The sequence below is a fragment of the Condylura cristata genome, unplaced genomic scaffold (genome assembly GCF_000260355.1).
Source record: "Condylura cristata isolate star-nosed mole 26May11 unplaced genomic scaffold, ConCri1.0 scaffold00027, whole genome shotgun sequence".
Classification (NCBI taxonomy): domain Eukaryota; kingdom Metazoa; phylum Chordata; class Mammalia; order Eulipotyphla; family Talpidae; genus Condylura; species Condylura cristata.
In genome coordinates this window covers 9012513-9029807 of record NW_004567128.1, presented here as the reverse complement: position 1 = coordinate 9029807, position 17295 = coordinate 9012513, and the positions used below count along the sequence as shown (strand labels likewise).

General features: G+C 39.1%; 1 protein-coding gene across 1 annotated transcript in view; it reads right to left on the bottom strand.

Annotated features, from left to right (window-relative positions):
* Positions 1 to 17295, bottom strand: part of CNKSR2 (connector enhancer of kinase suppressor of Ras 2) — a 207601-nt gene that overhangs the window by 26447 nt on the left and 163859 nt on the right. The window contains exons 19-20 of the mRNA XM_004690082.1: positions 14201 to 14301; positions 10967 to 11513 (exon numbers count right to left, since the gene is read on the bottom strand). Of these exons, the coding sequence (XP_004690139.1) occupies positions 10967 to 11513; positions 14201 to 14301 (648 nt within the window). The remainder of the gene's footprint in view (positions 1 to 10966; positions 11514 to 14200; positions 14302 to 17295) is intronic.

The following is a 17295-nucleotide window of genomic DNA, read 5'->3' as shown; positions in this document are numbered from 1 at the left end:
AAAAAAAAAGTATAGGGTCTAACTCACTATAATAGTGCCACTAAATCTGGCATGGGGCCATGAAAAAGAAAAAAGCGTGTATTTGAAGGTAACCAGGATAGTCAATGATCTAGATAACTCATGCTCACTATATAAGATGACTATATACATTTAACTCAGAGATGGGACAACACACATTAAGTTTGATAACATATCTGGTGCATCATTCTGGACATGTACAATGTGCAGGACACTATGATCCAAGAGCTGAGGTGTGATCATTATGCTAAAGAAAACTGTAAACCTTACAATTAGAAGAAGAATTAGAAGAAGTCATTCGGTTCAACTGTCCGGCGAACTCAGGAAACCCTGACAAGTAGCCGGGTATTCAGCCTCTTTTTTACATTCTGATAAAGTGCAGCCCACTAAGCTTACAGACCAGTTATTCCACTTTAGGGCATATGCAATCGTTGAAATGCTTTCCTGCAAATCAACCTAGAACCAGCCTCCATGTATACCTTCTATTTATTTTGTGTTATGGAACTTCAAAGACCTTCTTATTCTTCCCTCATTCACATGCCAACCTTTCCAAATACTTGCTCTGAACTTCTAATTTGCAACATCACAATCTACAGTGAGTAGAACATTTTAGCTAGGGAATGCTCTGTTTTGGGTGATGGGGAGCAATAAGCTGAGTCTCTAAAATATTCAAACAGTGTCTAAACAAAAATTTCCCAAATATGTAAAAGGTATTTCTTTACTGAGAGGGAAGGTGAGTATTTAAAACTCTAAGTTCTATGGTGAAATGACTGGTTATTATGCATATTTTCAGACATACATAAATCCGGGTACATGTTATATGCATATTCCTACAAAAATAATTTACCTATTACATAAATTCTTGAAGGCATTTTAAGTGGGTTCTATAGAATTTCCTAGAGAGAAATCACTGACTGTAACACACACAGTATTGCAAATTTAAAGCAGCATTCAAAGTTAAGACTAACTCTTCACTTAATTATTCTGCAAAGATACTCAGAATTGTACAGAACTATTTTTAGAATGGTAAACATCTTTCCTACCTCCAGTGCTGGGCACAACCCTTTTAATTAGGTTAAGAAAAGCGCGTGATGAGTCTTAGAACCTAGGATGCTAAATCAAGAGAAGGCTGCCCGGCAACTACACAGGGTGTAAGAAGACAATAGAATACCAAGGAGGGTTGGGGCTTACTGTCAGAGTTGGCACAATGACTGTATTAAAGCTGTCCCTCCTCCTTGCTCTTTTAAGAAAAGGCAAGAAAAACCCTGGATGTTGGCATTGTTAAAGAACAAGGAGAAAACAGCAGAGCCGCTAAAGGGGAAAAGGTGTAAAGTGTAAGTTTAATGATATTAAAATTATGGGTTTTTTGATCTCACCAAGAATCCTAAAGTGAACAACTGCTTTAAGATACCCAGCCTGGAAGTGATAGAATTGGGCCGATGATGGCAACCATTTAAGAAAAAACATAGCCATTAAGTCATGGATAAGAACATTTTTAGGACTTAAATGAGTAGCCCTTCAGGGGTGCTATCAACAGATTCTATGGATGATTTACAAAACGGAAATAGTAAAAATTTCAGATAGGCCCTCCCTGGTGGCGCAGCAGGTTAAAGCACAGCACTGAGAATCTAAAGCCGCTTTCCGCATGAGTTCGATTCCCGCCTGCCCTGGAGGTGACCACATGGCGTAGCAGACCTCTCCTGGCCCGCCCGCTGCTCCCCTCAGCAGTGTATTTCATTGATCTGCCTGTTCCGCTCTATACCTGATGAATCCTCTCACCCTCCGCATCTCTGGCCTGTACCCCAGTTCTGTATGCACAAATAAATAAATCTTTAAAAAAAAAAAATTTTTCAGATAAAAAAAATCACAGAAGATTAGGGACTACAGTGTGGAAGAAAGCGAAAAACTGCTTAAAATATTAAGGTTCAATTTCCCTAACAGAGATACTCAAAATACAGTATACTTTGTATTTGGCACTCTACTAACATTAATAGGTGTTTCTGATAATTAAATTTTATATTGTACTATAAAATTAGAAAGCATCTTCACAATCATCAAAATATTAATTTATAGTCAGTACAATATGATGCTGAACATATGACATGATGTTCATATTATACTGACCATAGATTAATTTTCTTTGATGACTAAAACTGTATCTAATTTTGCAGTACAAATTAGATTTTAGATATCTGCTTTGTGTTAATCAGTATAGCTGAGTAACCAGATTGTACGTACCCCACCATAACATTTAAGAGTCAAGTCAGAAATAGCTCTAAAAGTGACCTCATATGATTTCTATCTCATTTTATAAATTTTATATAAGTGATTAATTACCCTAAAATGAAAAGAGAGTATCTTGTGCCATCTCTCAAAGAATTATTTTTATTTTATAAATTTATTGCCAGGGGATAAGTTAACAAAAGTACAGCATATTTTGAGTTATTTGCTTAGTTTTGTGTTACCAGAAAGAATGCTCCTTATTTCTTAAAGGGAACGAACACATTTTTGTTACAAGCAGACTTACAGAAATGCCAGCTATACTTTTCACTTAGTACCTGGCGTGTGGTAAATAAATGTATGTCTGTTGAATGAATATGAGTGAATACATACTGAGAACTAATTGTGGTTTTCTTTTTTGATGTATTAAAATAACAACAAGCACTTGTAATATTAGTGCCATGAATCATCTTCTCTGGTCAAATAAGGTATAAATCATAAGTTGTCCTATAATATTGATCGGTTGTCACCCTCTCATATCTGCTTTAATTTTTAAAAAAGATTTATTTATTTATGCATAGAAGAGCTGGGGTGTAGGCCGGAGGAACAGGAGGGTGAGAGGATTCACTAGAGACAGAGCAGGAAGCGGAACAGATGGACTGACTGAAGTACATTGCTAAGGGGGGCAGTGGGCAGGTCAGGAGAGGTCTGCCAACCCTGTGAATAAGCTCCTGGGCTGGCTAATGCAGGCTACTGATGAGTCCATAAAGTACAAGTTACAATTATATTTATTGTGATAAAGTTGCATGCTTTGAGAATGAATGAAGATGAAGCTAGGTGATGGGTGATTTCCATGGAAGACCTAGGACTATGAGTCAAGCATATTTTTCAAGGAAAAACAACTGCCTTAGGTGGTGCTGGAAGATGTGGTATGTAAAATGAACTATCTCACATGTCAAATTTTTGTTACTTTCACATGTGAAATGGGGATAAACAGGAAGAAAATGGTTTCAAGAACAGAGAAGGTGACCATAAATGACCCATAATACACAGAGCGCTGGCTCTAGTTATTGGCAGCCCAGCTTTGTGGTGCCCAGCATGAAGAGGGTACACTGAACACAAGCATTCATGTCCTTCTCGTTACAAAATACCCCAAATGAAGAATTCTGCAATGTTTTGCTTCCTGTCTTAATTCATAATGATAAAATAATAACTTCAGCTTAAACTATTATATAAGAAAATGGAAAAGAATATAGTGACAAAAGAGAGTAACCATTACTTATTCACTTAATTCATTCATTCCATAGTGCCTGGTCTCTATGGGCCAAGGGTACAAAGGCAGGACTCAAATCCCTGCCCTTAGAATGCTTGCTTACAGTAGTGAACAACATTTGCTCTTATAATCAGAGTGATCTGTGAAGAATATAAAACAGGGTTATCTGGATCAGAATGTAATGTCAGGGTAGGATTCTCTGAGACATTGATATTTGAATTATACCTGCAAGGCAAGGTCAATAAATGTTTATTTTAATAAATATATAGAAGGTTATTGCTACTTGGAATACAAGGTTTCATTTGAGTTTCCAGTTGTCTGAAGTCAAACAGGAATGGAGTAGTGCATGGTAAGAATTGTGACAGGAAGGACATTTCTATTTTAGCTCCCAGAACATGGATAATATCTACACAAAACTGCTGACATTTCATCATTTTGATCTACTAAAACCACAACTCACATGGTCCAACTTAATAACTGGAAGTGAACAAAGAGAGGCCTTATTGTCAGGTAAATGTTAGAGAAATTTGCCAGGAGTCATTCCTTAATTAATATTGTAATTGTTTTCTTTGCATTAATTCACATCTGCATGAAATCTACATAACTTGCATAATTATAAGTCATTTGATGGATGGACTCACAGTGTGTCAGAGATGTAAAGTAAGTGCTTTTTGGCTTTACCTAATTTGATCCTGGTACAACTTCAAAAGGCAGGTACTGTTACCTGTTACTTAATAATGAAGACATTGAGATGTGGAGGTGTTAAACAACTTGATTAGTCAAGCCACTTGTGACTGACAGAATGACGAAGTCTAGGTTTGAAGTGAGGATTGTTTCTTGAGACTGTATTTTAAGCTCTACTCACTTATTGTCTACAGGAAATCATGCTTACTCATTTCAAAAGTCAACAATAATCATATCTAGCTTGACATATTTGCAGGGTTACATATTTATTCCCTTTTAGTTACCTAACATTTGTTAGTGCCAAGACTTTTAAGATGTGATGTGATCTGAGGTCATATTCACAGATAGGTAGGTAGGTAGGTTGACAGCCAGAAGCACTACTTGAACAAATATATTTGAAGATATATTTATAGTAGAACAGCTCATATAGAAAGCAATGACAAGCAGTTTGGTAGATTTTTTCTTTATGATCTTAAAGCAAACCAAGGTTAGCTGAAACTACAATCATTTCATTCCCCTTACCATTTAGGGTGTGTATGTAAGGTAACCTTGGCCACGGAAACTGTGGAGCTAGATGTGCTGGAGGGATCCAGGAAAGATCTGTCTCGACTTCACAGAAAAGGACTAAAGACTGGGCCTGGTCTTTGGCTGTCTGGATGCTGTCTTACAAGAAGCGGTGCTTAGAGTTGTGGGCATTACAGAAAAGCTAACAGAGTGGTCACAACCCTCTTCTGAATGTCCTGTAACTTTTTCTTAATATGTAAATCAAATAGTAACCTTTTCTCACTATTTGAGCTAAAAATTAGGGAGCTGTGATTAAAAATCCAACTTGTAACAAACATCAGACTTATTGCTAGATTATGTATCTAGTCTTCAGTGCTTTATGTCTTCCTAATATTTCTTCTTGCAAAGTCAGGCAACATGATATTGAGGAAATATTTGTTTACTACTTTTTACAGTTTTGTTTTTGCATTCTTTCTTTATATATACTTATTATTTAACCAGCCAAGGAAGAGATCCTTACACTTCACAAATGTGACATATTCAGGGTTCTGTTATTCCTCCTCTGATTCCAACACACTTTTATGTTCACATTGTCTATATCCTTTTCCATCGACTGCCTTTAGATCTGAACTATAATTATAGATATTATTATCATGACTATGTTCTTCCAAGTTCTTTGTGCATAAAGTATCTTGATAATAAAACTGGTAAGTGCTGCAAAATTTTTCTTTATTTTCAACTTGTTCCTTTTCCTCCTTAACAATTTTATATTCTGTGAATAGCTTCCCCTTGCCCACACACTTCCCACCTTTATATTCTTAAAAAATAAAATTCATGACTTTTAGAAACTCTTCAGGAAATTACTCTAGGACCTTTAAGAGATTTAATAGGATTAATGCAAATTCCTCTGCACTATATTGGTAGTCATTATCTAGCTTCTCTACCTAGATAATTTAAGATACTAGGCCACTGAGCTGCATATTTTGGGCAGCTACATAGTATGAGTTTTAAAAATAACTTTAGGGCCCTCCCCTGTGGTACAGGGGTTAGGATGCAGCACTGCAAGTGAGCCGCAGCTGCTTCAGTGTGAGTTCGATCCCCGCCCTGGCAGGGACCCACCTGGCACGGCAGAACTCTCCTGTCTCGCCTTCTGCTCCCCTCAGCAGTGTACTTCGTGGATCTGCCTGTTCTGCTTCCCCACTCTGTCTCTGGTAAAATCCTCTCACTGCCCCTGTGCCTCTGGTCTGTACCCCAGTTCTGAATGCATAAATAAATAAACCTTAAAAAAAAAAACAAACTTTAGATCTCATTTTGAAAGCATCAATTGCACCCATCAAATAATTTCATGTGTATTGTAGCTACAAGCTACTAGATCTTATCTAAATCTCCCTACACTGCCAGGAAAAAAAAAAAAAAGCACACCAAAAAAAACTACCCTAGGTTTTGCTTTGGATTTCTAAGACGAAGTTGATGAATGTGTAAATTATGTGAGATTGGTAGGTTATCTCTAAGACAATGAAAAAGAGCACACTGTAACTTCATTGATTAAGTAGAGGGTACCAAGGGCATATGACTAGTCAATCAAAAGTACTGCCAGGAGGGAAATTAGTAGTATTAAAGGATAAAGCTTTCAAAAACCTTGTCTAAACTGCCTCGCATGGGAGAAGAAAGCTATTCCAAGCCGACTTCAAGCTGCATTAGTCAATATAGTATTTTGGTGTTATGGCAGATGATTTCTGAATGAAGTATAGCTTTACATTTTGTCCCACAATTTTATGATTTATGTGCCTTGAAAGTTGCACTGGCTGACAATTTATAATTCAATTTATCTAAGGTATTATAAGGCCCATACCATGGTAAGCTTTGAAAGTACTAATTGGGATAATAGGAAATTACTTGTCTTCTCCCAAATGTCAGTGAAGTAGGTCTGGATAATTAATATGCAAGCTGACTTTTCAGTCAAAGGAAAACAAGACAGGTCTCATCTGTGTACTTTTAATACCATCCATTTTAGACCAAAATGAGTTCAGCCTGAGAAAAATCACAGTATGAGTCAGTTAAATAATTGGATTTCAAAATAAGACAAAGGACAGTTCCACCATGAGAACACATACTGAAGTCTGTTCTAAAGAAGGCTAAATTTATACTTCATAAACAAGGCCAAATTCCACATCTCTAAGGATTAAAGTAAAAAGACAAGACACAGGTTTAGGTGTATTTTGCTCTTTAGATTGCTTTGTAAACTCCTACTAAATATTGTGTAATATATATCATATAAAGTTAAGGTAAATAAAAATGATAAGAAAGGGGTTTGGTTGAAGGTTTAATTCACCCTTACATCAGAAGACAGGCTATATTTCTGTTTTCTTCCATTTTACCTTCTGCTCATTCGTGGTAAACTGACACAAGCTATGCAACCTCTGCGACAGATACGATACAGATGGAGGGGAAATGCTCTGAAAAATCACTTTCCATGCTAACTTATGTTATGACCTCCCTTTTTTGTACAATCGTAATATCAAAATATTCTGAGCAACCCTCAGCTTACAACTGGATTGCCTTAGCCTCAGAAGGCGCTACCTGGCCCTGACAAGCAAGTACTGCACCAGGGTGAGAAATTCCTCTTGAAGACAAAAGTCATTAAACAACTGGTTGATTAATAAAAACAAATGGCTGTTACTGCAAAGTCTCTCTCACTGCCAGACCGAGGAAAACCCAAATCTTATCCCTCTATCTCACAAAGCCTTCTATTCAGTTTCTAAATAACCACTCAAGCTTTCTACTATCTAGTCTTTAGATATGGAAATTCAGCCAAGTCACCTATGCAGAGCTAATCAGGCTTTCTACCATCTAGACTTCAAGAAAACTCAAACTTTCTAACAAGTTTTTCAAAGAATCTTACCTTAATTTGATTTACAAGAAATTTCCTCTTCCGGCCCTCACTTTACCCCCTAGGATGTCTCTATGAAAATGAAAGCCCTTAAGTAATAGACAATATTTCAGGGACTTTATTTTGGTCAATCTTCACTGTGGTAAATATAGTAATATTAGTCTTAAACTTTGTAAATCTATGTACCTGTTTTAACCTTGAGAGATTGATTTTAAAACTGTTATAATCTCAACTAAAGGTCAAAAGGACCCCAGACTATTTTTAGAAAAAAGGTGATTGTGATCTCAGCTCATTTCATATGCTAATGTCATCCCTCGGCCTGCCTGAAGTGTATAGAATAAACCTCTGCTGAAGGCAGAGCCGGAAGACTTGCACCCAACTCCCATTCCCGTGTCTTCCTCGTGCCCGCTACCCTTTTTTCCCCTTTTTCCCCTTTTTCTAGGAATCTCCGCTCACCGATGCCGTTCCCACCTTGAGACCCTGCCTGTTCTGCCCCCCAATAATCCGTGATCGGGGACAAAGAGTCTCCGACAGTAAACGGAAAAAAAAAAGGTTTAGAGCTGGAGACAAGCAACGTATTTCCCTGCAGGTCTGTACTTGATTAATACAAATTCACCTTAGTAAGTCAAGCCAAATTCTGGCCTCAAGCAGGACACTTAGTAATAGAGTGCGGCTGACTCTGATTGGAACAAGCATGGCTGCCTGACAATTGGTCAGCAGCATAAAGAATGTTCCGTGTTGGAGGGGTGCCAAAAGTTTGAGGCTGTGATGGCCACAGCTTCCCATGTAGAGCTGCAAAATGGGTTGACTTAACACCAAAGAGCTTGATCTGAATAAGCAGCCTGGAAGACTTGGCCCTGATGGCCAACCCAGGGTAGTCATGAACACAACACCCCTTAAGCCCATAAACATTCTTTTGAAAGCAATGATTTTAGAGTTGATAGTTCCCAAATAAGTGTTCATCAGATTGTACACTCCTAAATATCAGGAACAATAATAAAGAAAAACCACCATTAGCTAGGTGAATATACATTCCATTACATAAGAAGCATCTTCCAGGCAGGCATGAAATGCACTGCTCTGCTGAGACTGGTCTGAAGGACAGTAAGACAAAGAGCGGCAAGACTTAAAGGAGAAATACCCAGGAAGACATGGGGCCCTGAAATATAGTGCGTGGCCATCTTTTGTGAAGCAACTCTGACTGAACAGCATGAACCGGCCCACAATACTGAACTGCAAGACAAAAGGTGCAATTCCAAATTCACCAACACCTTTCTGAGGGCTGCTCAGTCTTATCAAGATGATTCCCCAAAGAGAAAGTCCACTGAAAAAGATGAAAAGTACAAATAACTACCCATTTGGCTCATTTGGGAACCCAAAGGAAAAAATGCCTTCAACTCAGGAGAACATCTATATGGAAAAAATAAATTCAAGCAACACAACATGCCAGAAGGAAAAAAAAAAAGGGGACGTTGTCTGACTAGAGGTCTACTGGACTGCACCACTGGAAAGCCTGAAGGCAGGGTGAGCACAGGGCCCAGGATCCCATTCACATCCTAGGACATGCTTTCACCTTTCTTTCCTCCCCTAAACAACACCCAGCAGGGACTGTTAAGTTTCTAGCTTAACTGAAAAAGAAAGCATCAATGACTTCCACCCATGGCAGTGATGGACCACTTTCCAACAGAAATTTCTATTTCAAAGGTTGTGCTTAATTTCAACATACTTTATTTTGTAACAGCAGTGATGGAAGTACTTTCACCAATGTTTGTAGAATCCTAAATAAACCTTACATGCTTTGTTACAGCAGTTGTGTAGTCCCTAGAACAGATGAAATGGAGTATCTAACATCTTTAATTGCATTTTATAAAACAATTAATTTTGGTAATCACGGTAATATTAAAAATGTAACATCATGCCTGCCAGAATTCCTAGAGAGGCCTAACATGGCTCCTAGATATTTCTTCCACAGATTCTTCCATTGTCTCTAATATGTGTGAATGCTTGGAGGGCTTGGCAGGTAACAGATGGTCACTGTCCTTCCTGCACCAAGAGTATACTTCCCATAGTGCTCCCTACAGAGATTATGGCTAAAATACATTTAAAATGTAAGCAACAATTATATATGGATGGTGGAAGATATACTTTAATTCCCACTAAATAATGCCATGAAGATCCAAACCATTCTTGAGGAGATCCAGTGTATTTTCTTGTTAATAATCTCCAAGGTGATTCTCACTTTGAATGAGCCAAGTTTGACACTGAAATGCTGGTAACCTGTGAGTTTTCAGTTGTCTTACCAGTAGTGATACACTAATATATCCTGTAGCCAAAGTCTCATATATCTGCCAAGCAGGCCAAAGGATTGTCTGTATCCTTGAAAGAGAAGTGAAAGGCTGTGGGCAAAGAGACCAGTTGTTTCATCAACAGAGCTCAGATCATTGGCACTAACTGGACCAGAATTTGTCGTGAATAACAAGATGCAGTTTTATGCTATGTATTTTTGGTATTTTACATTCAGGACTCAGAGCCAGGCCTCGCTCTCCTTTCTAACTATAGTAACTGAGTTATAGCCCTTCCCTTAAAGCCGCCTGGGTTTCTGGACTGGTGAGTCACATTAGTTAGAAACAGATGCTTGGCGTGCCATGTTGGATAAAGAGCTCGATAACCAGTAAACATATTCTTAATGCCAACAAGACAGAAGTTATTTAATTGACTTGTCTCTCTTAAGAGTTGATTCATAAATTGAGTTTTGCAATCAACATACTGAACAAGAGAGCAGATAAATGCTTTTAGCAAATTGGTTTCTAGAAACAAAATAGGCTATTTTGAGTTGACAGAAACGCTATGGGAAATTTCTACTGGAAAAACCCTTTTGGATTTTCCCCTGGAATCTTCTAGCAGAGAAAAGGAAAACTATATGTGTATGTAGAAAGGGGTACGCGCGCGTGCCTGTGTGTTCTTCACTGACACAACCAAGGCTCTGATAACATCCTGTTTGAACCACTTATAGTTTCTTAACCCAAACTCAGAAGGCAGTGACTGGACCAAAGGGAGGATGCATGCAAGTGAGAGAAAAGTGGGTAAGAAGAGGAAGAAAAAGAAATGTATATCATTCACCTTAAAGTCAACGAGTGGGAGAAGGGAAAACAACATGATTAACTCTTACTATGGATGTCCTGGGATATAGGATTCATTGCTCATCATTTTCTCCCAATTTACTGATATTGTGAAAGCAGGACTTCAAGGGGCACCTAACTTCCTATGTGGAAAGACCATTATTTGAGGAAACTCAAGTATTATTACCACAGAATAAGAAGTTTGGAAAGGTTAGAACTTGGTGTACACAGGCTAAGAATCTCCATCAACATACTTACTTTTGTCTCCTATGTTTTCCCCCGCTGCCTCCCCTTCCTCCTCCTCCTCCTCCTCCTCTTCCTCCACCTCCGGGGGCTGCACATCATCCTGCGGGTCGCAGGCACTGACTGGCGCATTCAGACAGCAGTGGTTGAACCCGCTATCTCGAGGCAGAGTGAAGCTTCGAGGCTTGCCCCCATTGCCGTTCAGCACTTGCATCCTCTCGCTCTCTGCCAAGGGGTACGGCCCGTAGTGATCCTGTAAGTGGCACTTCTGCGTGGGAAGGGTGGACTGTCGCCGGTGCTCCGGGGAGAGGGCCGCGGAGTCAGAGAAGACAGAATCCTCCAGGGGCAGAGTCTGAAGATAGTGTAATCCTGAGCTGGTCAGGGGCGTCTCAATTAAATCCTGCCAGGAGCGGCGCTGACTGGCTGTCTTGCGGATGGGGGACACCGCACTGCTCCCAGTCACTTCCTGGCGAAACTCCTCATGGGAGGACTGTGACTGAGAGGTCTCCGTGGAGGACAGCCGGCTGTGTTTGGCTTCCACATAAGGACTGGCGCAGCTCATCTGTGGGAAGGAGCCTCTGGTGAGTGTCTACAGAAATACCCCTTCGGTAGTCCAAGAACACACCAGCATTAGATTTTTACCAGGTAACATCTACTAGACACATTGATGACCAGCCAGAAGTTCTCAGCTGTCTCAAAGCTGGGCCCCAGATTACACTTTAAGAGATGAGACACGGCTACACTGAAATGCAGCTATACTGACTTCCATGACAAATCTGATCTATTGATGCAACATTTTACAATAAACGCACAAGAAAAAGTGAGAGTGCCAATGCAAGGAGTATTCAGCAACTAAAATAATTCCAGAGCTTAGAAATCTTTGTATTTAAAATCCTGAAAACGTGTCGCCACATTCGTATTTTTTTTAATTTTAATTTTTTTATAAGTTTATTTTTACATCATTTTGTATATATTTTTTTCCCATCTCAATTGTAATCCCCGCGGGTTTCCCATCACCAAGTCACCTGTGTGCCATCACCAAAATCCCGTGCACTCCTCCCCGCCCCCCCATTTTTGATCCCATTCCCCACTCCACCCCCACAAAATGTCTCTGTTATATGGCTGTTCCTTATTCTTGTTATTTTCTCGCCTGGTCCATTATACTCCTGCTATGAGTGAAACCATCGGTATTTTTCTTTCTCTTTCTGGCTTTTCTCACTAAGCATGATCTTTTCCAGCTCCATCCAAGTAGCTGCAAAAGACAGCCACATTTGTATTTTTATACCATGAACATCTATATTATCTTATTTTGTGGAGCTTGAGGGTGAGGGCCAGGATATCACTGGACAGTGTCCTTCCTTTTCTGCACAGGGACTGTCTACTCCTATGGGTGCCCCGGAAATGCTTTCTGCTGGCCTTGCCAATTCCATGGCACTCTCTAGGGGGTTACAAAAACAGGCAGGATAAGATTAAGTCCTGATGGGGATGAGCATCTGCCTTGAGCATGGAGGCTACAGGGCACGTTAACACCAAAGAAAAATGGGATGTTTTGCTGTTGGAATCTAGAGTTTGAGAATTTATGTTCCAGTATAGAGCAAAACTGAGAAATAGGCTGGGCATCACGTGAATGCTGTGCAAGGCTTCCAGACGTCCCTGTGTGCCAGCATCTGCTAGCTCTGGGATGGACAGACTAGCCCAGGGCCCTTTCTGGCAGGCTGAAGTGTACTTGTTACATGTGATGGTCAAGCATAGGATAGAGGTATCAGGCAAGACAAGTCCAGCAGAGGTGAGGTGTGCGCTGTCCCTCTGGGAAAGGTGAGGACGTTATGGATAACCTTCCATGGCCATTAGCTCATCTTTCCCTGTCAGTGACGCTGTGAATAGTTTCCTTCTGAAAGCTGACAAATTGCTGTAATTAAAGGGCTATTTGGTGAAGTTGCAGTTTTCCTTTCTTCCTCTTATAAATATTTTAAAAGTTATTCAGAGCCTGAGGTTTAAGGGAGAGAGGGAAAATATGATAAACTGTATCTTGTCACTGACTTCACTATTTCATTTCTATAGCTCATCTCTGCACTCTGATGTGCTGGGGAAACCACAGTATTTATTAAAGAAATGAACACACAGATGGGGACAATTTTCCTTTATTCCGGAAGTTTCTCCTGTTCTCCTTAGGTTAAGAGCCACCATCATCAAGTGTGTTTATTAAAAATGCAGTTTGCTTTTAGTTACCAGCTAAAAGTGCTCATTTGTTTATTTTAGAAATACTGATTAAACATTCAATAACTAAGTGCCAGTGCTCTGCGAGGCCATGGAAATATGTAGATGAACAGAAAAGATCCCTTTTCTCAAAAAGCTCAGTCTAGTCCAATAAGCTATTTGCTGTCCCAAAATTCTGATTTAACACGTATGGACTGACCCGAGCATCAGCATTCTAATATGTTCCAGAAGTGATTCTTATTCACAGGCACAGTTGAGATGTGGTAGAGAACTGTATCAATACCTTGCATAACATCTTTCCTATTAAGAATCCCCTGCAGTAATATGGTGGTGGAAGTAGGTTGGTAATGTCACCTAAATCCAGCTTCTATTTCCTATGCGAAGGCTCAGTCCCAAGATAGAACTGACTCTTCTGGTACTGTGCAGAGTCTGAACTGGGACACTACTGAGATACTCTGGATAATTCTGATGGGAAATGGGCATAAAGGAGGGTAGTCACAAGTGAACCAGGACAGCTGTTCACCTAACAGACCAAAGCAGAGTCCATACGCAGGACAATTTATACAGGCTTAAGAAATCTAGGAAGCCACAAAACATACACATTTGACCGGATCCCATGGCTGTCTAAAAAGCTACATGACAAAACATGTTCACTACAGATATATTAATTTTTACAAGTTGCATCTAAAAGGCAAAAAGATTAACTTTTTTATCTTTTTTCCCCTAAGGAAAAACTTTTATTGTTGTTATTTTTACGAGGACTACTCTGACAGTGTATTTTCTTAATAAAGCTGGTCAGATACTCATTATGCCTGAAATCTATGAGAATTATTTCTTCTGTTTAAATTATGCTTGTATCCTTAAATGGTTATTCCTTTTTGCTTTCACATTTCTGATTTTCTTCCTCTATAGGAAGCATGTGGTCACTAACATGCATTTCACTACGTTCATTTTTTTTTTTTTTTTAACACAAAGGATGTTTCAGGTCAAGAAATCTGATGCGATATTAGGCACACTCGTATGGCAACTTACAGAAGGAGGCCGGGGGTATGTATCGTAGGGGGGTGGAGGGCTGTCCTGCTTGGGTGTTGATGGAGTATCTGCTTCTTCCTTGTCACTCTCACTCCAGTAATCTGAAAATCCACACACAGGGACACGTCAACATTCTGTTAAATATTTCTGGCCATATTTTCAGAATTACCAGCTACCAGCTTACAAAATGAAATTAAAATTATATCTCTCACCCTGCTCCCCAGCACCTTCTACCCCAGGCCCACAACTTTTATTTTCAGCTACATGTTGTGGAGGAAGGGAGAATACAATCACCCAATTCCAACCTTCTTTTAAAATAAGAATTATATATAGCCATAATCTTTAGGAGTTAAGATACTGCATAAAACAAATCAGGTTCAGGGTGTTTCTGTTTCCAAACCAAATTATTCTGAAACTTAAACTAATGAATGATGTCACTTAAAGATGTAGCATGTTATCCTAAAAATGCATACTTTAAAGAAAAGCAGTACCTACACTGCCGTAGACTGTTATTGATGTGAACAGCTCCAAAAATAATGTTCTTGGTTCTCTTTGGCTTCAATTTGCTGGTTATCTAACAATCACTCTTTCCAAAAGAGTCATGCTAGCATGAATATCTATAACACCATACTCCCACCTCTCCTTGGAAACATATGGCAAACCCTGATTCTTGCCAAATGCAAAAGGGCAAATCTGGTGATGTGGGCTGCAAGTTTCAAACTTCTAGAACAACTTAAAAGGGCAGAAAGTGTAAGCTGCCAGACAAAGTGACTTGGCAGACCTCAGGTAAGAAGAAAAGGGAAGAACTCTTGAGATACACATGTTTTTTGAATGAATAAAATACAGCAGGAAGGCTAATAATCAGAATCTGTTCCACAAACATCTCAACTGCCCTTTAACTGTTGGGTTAATTCTTCTCATGACACAGAAGACAAAACTTCAAAGTACCACCCATACGAATTTCAGGTGAAAAAGTACTAGAACAAAAGTTCTTTAGTTTAATAAAAACCTAAATCACAAGAGACATTACAAGGCTTAACTAATATTCAGATTTAGGTGAAAAATCACAACACACATTTTTACAGAACCTGTCTCCATCCAGGAGACAGGAGCTGATTCATATCGGTTAAGAATAGCTAACATATATAGGTGAATAGAAAGCAGTAGAGCTGGACTTTCAATTAAGAAACTGTCTTGCCTTAAACCTATGATGGCTAAGTCACTAGGTTTGTATGACATAGCAAGAGAGTTTAATGTGGCAAATATTTACAGTTCTATTATTCATCCTCTTGCTGATGCTCTGTAACTGGCTACTATGAACAGAAATTCATTAGCAATGGAGAATGTAATAAAATGAATGGTCTACTATATTACATTCAGGTCTCAAAATACAAGGACTTTGAAAATGTGAAAGATAAGCGAGGGGTTATTAATTTAAATTTCTTGTCTTTTCATATTGGATCATGTTGGTGATCTGAGTCACTCCTCAAATATGAATTGACGCAGTTGTGCAGAAATGAGCCTGGGAAACACTGTGGAAAAACCCTGAACTATATACTCGGGCAGATGAGGCTCACTTCTTGGCTGCACTGTGCTCTTGTGATGGTGACTTAATCTCTGAGTCTGTTCTGTCACCTGGAAAAGGGGGGTAATAACCACCTTTCAGAGCTGTGTGCAGTGGGGGTGCTGAATAAGGTAACAAATATTAAAGTGTCTTGCAATTTGAAAATTAAATATGAGGATGTCAGATCTTGGGTCTATCTGTAGGAAGCATGCTGGGACAATCTGACCCAGATCACACAGGAGAGAAATACCTTGTATTCATCTTTGGAGACACTAGTCTTTTCTGGTAGCAAGTTCCAGCAACGAAAAGTGATTTCTGGAGCTGCGGAGCCAAGGTTTTGGGGGAGCTTGAAATACTACTGTGAAGTCACTGATGGAGGTAAAGGGACTAAGTGCCCCTCTCACCCCCAAGCACTGGGCTTGCTAAGGGCACTCGGTTCTTACCCTGCCCACTAGTTCCAGAAACCATGACACCTGTGTGGACTCCATGATGTCTCCATGATGTCTGCACTGATTCCTTGGCCTTTCAAGGATTAGTGCCTCATGTGGTCCTGGTGAGCACATTGGGAAAGAGGCACACTGTTCAGCAATCTTTAGCTTTTACTACAAGAGACAGATTTTGGAGCGTCTCTCTTCTCCTCTTTCCCAGCTAAATTAGGACAAATTCTAACCTCTATGTGATTCTTAGGTTTATTAAAAAGCACCATCAATCTAAAGTTTCCTTGGGTTATCTAAGAAAAGAGTGAAATATTACTTTGTAAATTAACTTCATTTTCACAGTAAGCTCTGTGTCTTTGAAAGAAAAGGGCCAGACAACAGGGGATGTAGAAAATTTAGTCAGTCCTTTTTGGGTTTCTGGAAATTATAGGCTTACTGTTACTCAGAGATTGAAACTAGTCTGATTTCATTCTAAGATCAAATTAATTCATTTTTCTTAGCTCTCTCTCTCTATATAGCACAAAACAAATTCATGCTTTCAACATCTCTCACAGTGATATTCAACTTTATAAGTAATCATGAATAAACAGGGCCATCACTAAAAGAGAATTTCTCCTTTACCTCTCAAGTTGGTACAAAAGGATGATTTGAAAAAAACTGACCTTTTCACCTAGAACTATCAAATAAATACATTTTACTATTTTTTATGTGATTAAAGCTTTACAAAATCCTGACATGAGACTGAAGAGACTGTGTCATGAATATTTGACTTCAAGCTGAAAAGATACAGAAAAATGATAAGCAGACCATTAGCCAAATTATAATCCTGGCAGGATGCAGTATGACCCCATTTTCTCTAAACACAACTATGAACAATGACACCGAACCCCACACACGACACTTCTGTGAAGACAGCAATTCCCCAAACTTATATTTAAGCCAGAGTCATTTCCAAGTAGCTCTGGATATTCAAATAGAAACTCTATTTGGCAGTTACTCCTTTGTATCTTAGTGAAATACTCCCAATTCTCCAAGAGCTATATTTTGTATGAAACTTAACTTCGGTACTGAAAATTGTGCACAGGAGCTGTTAA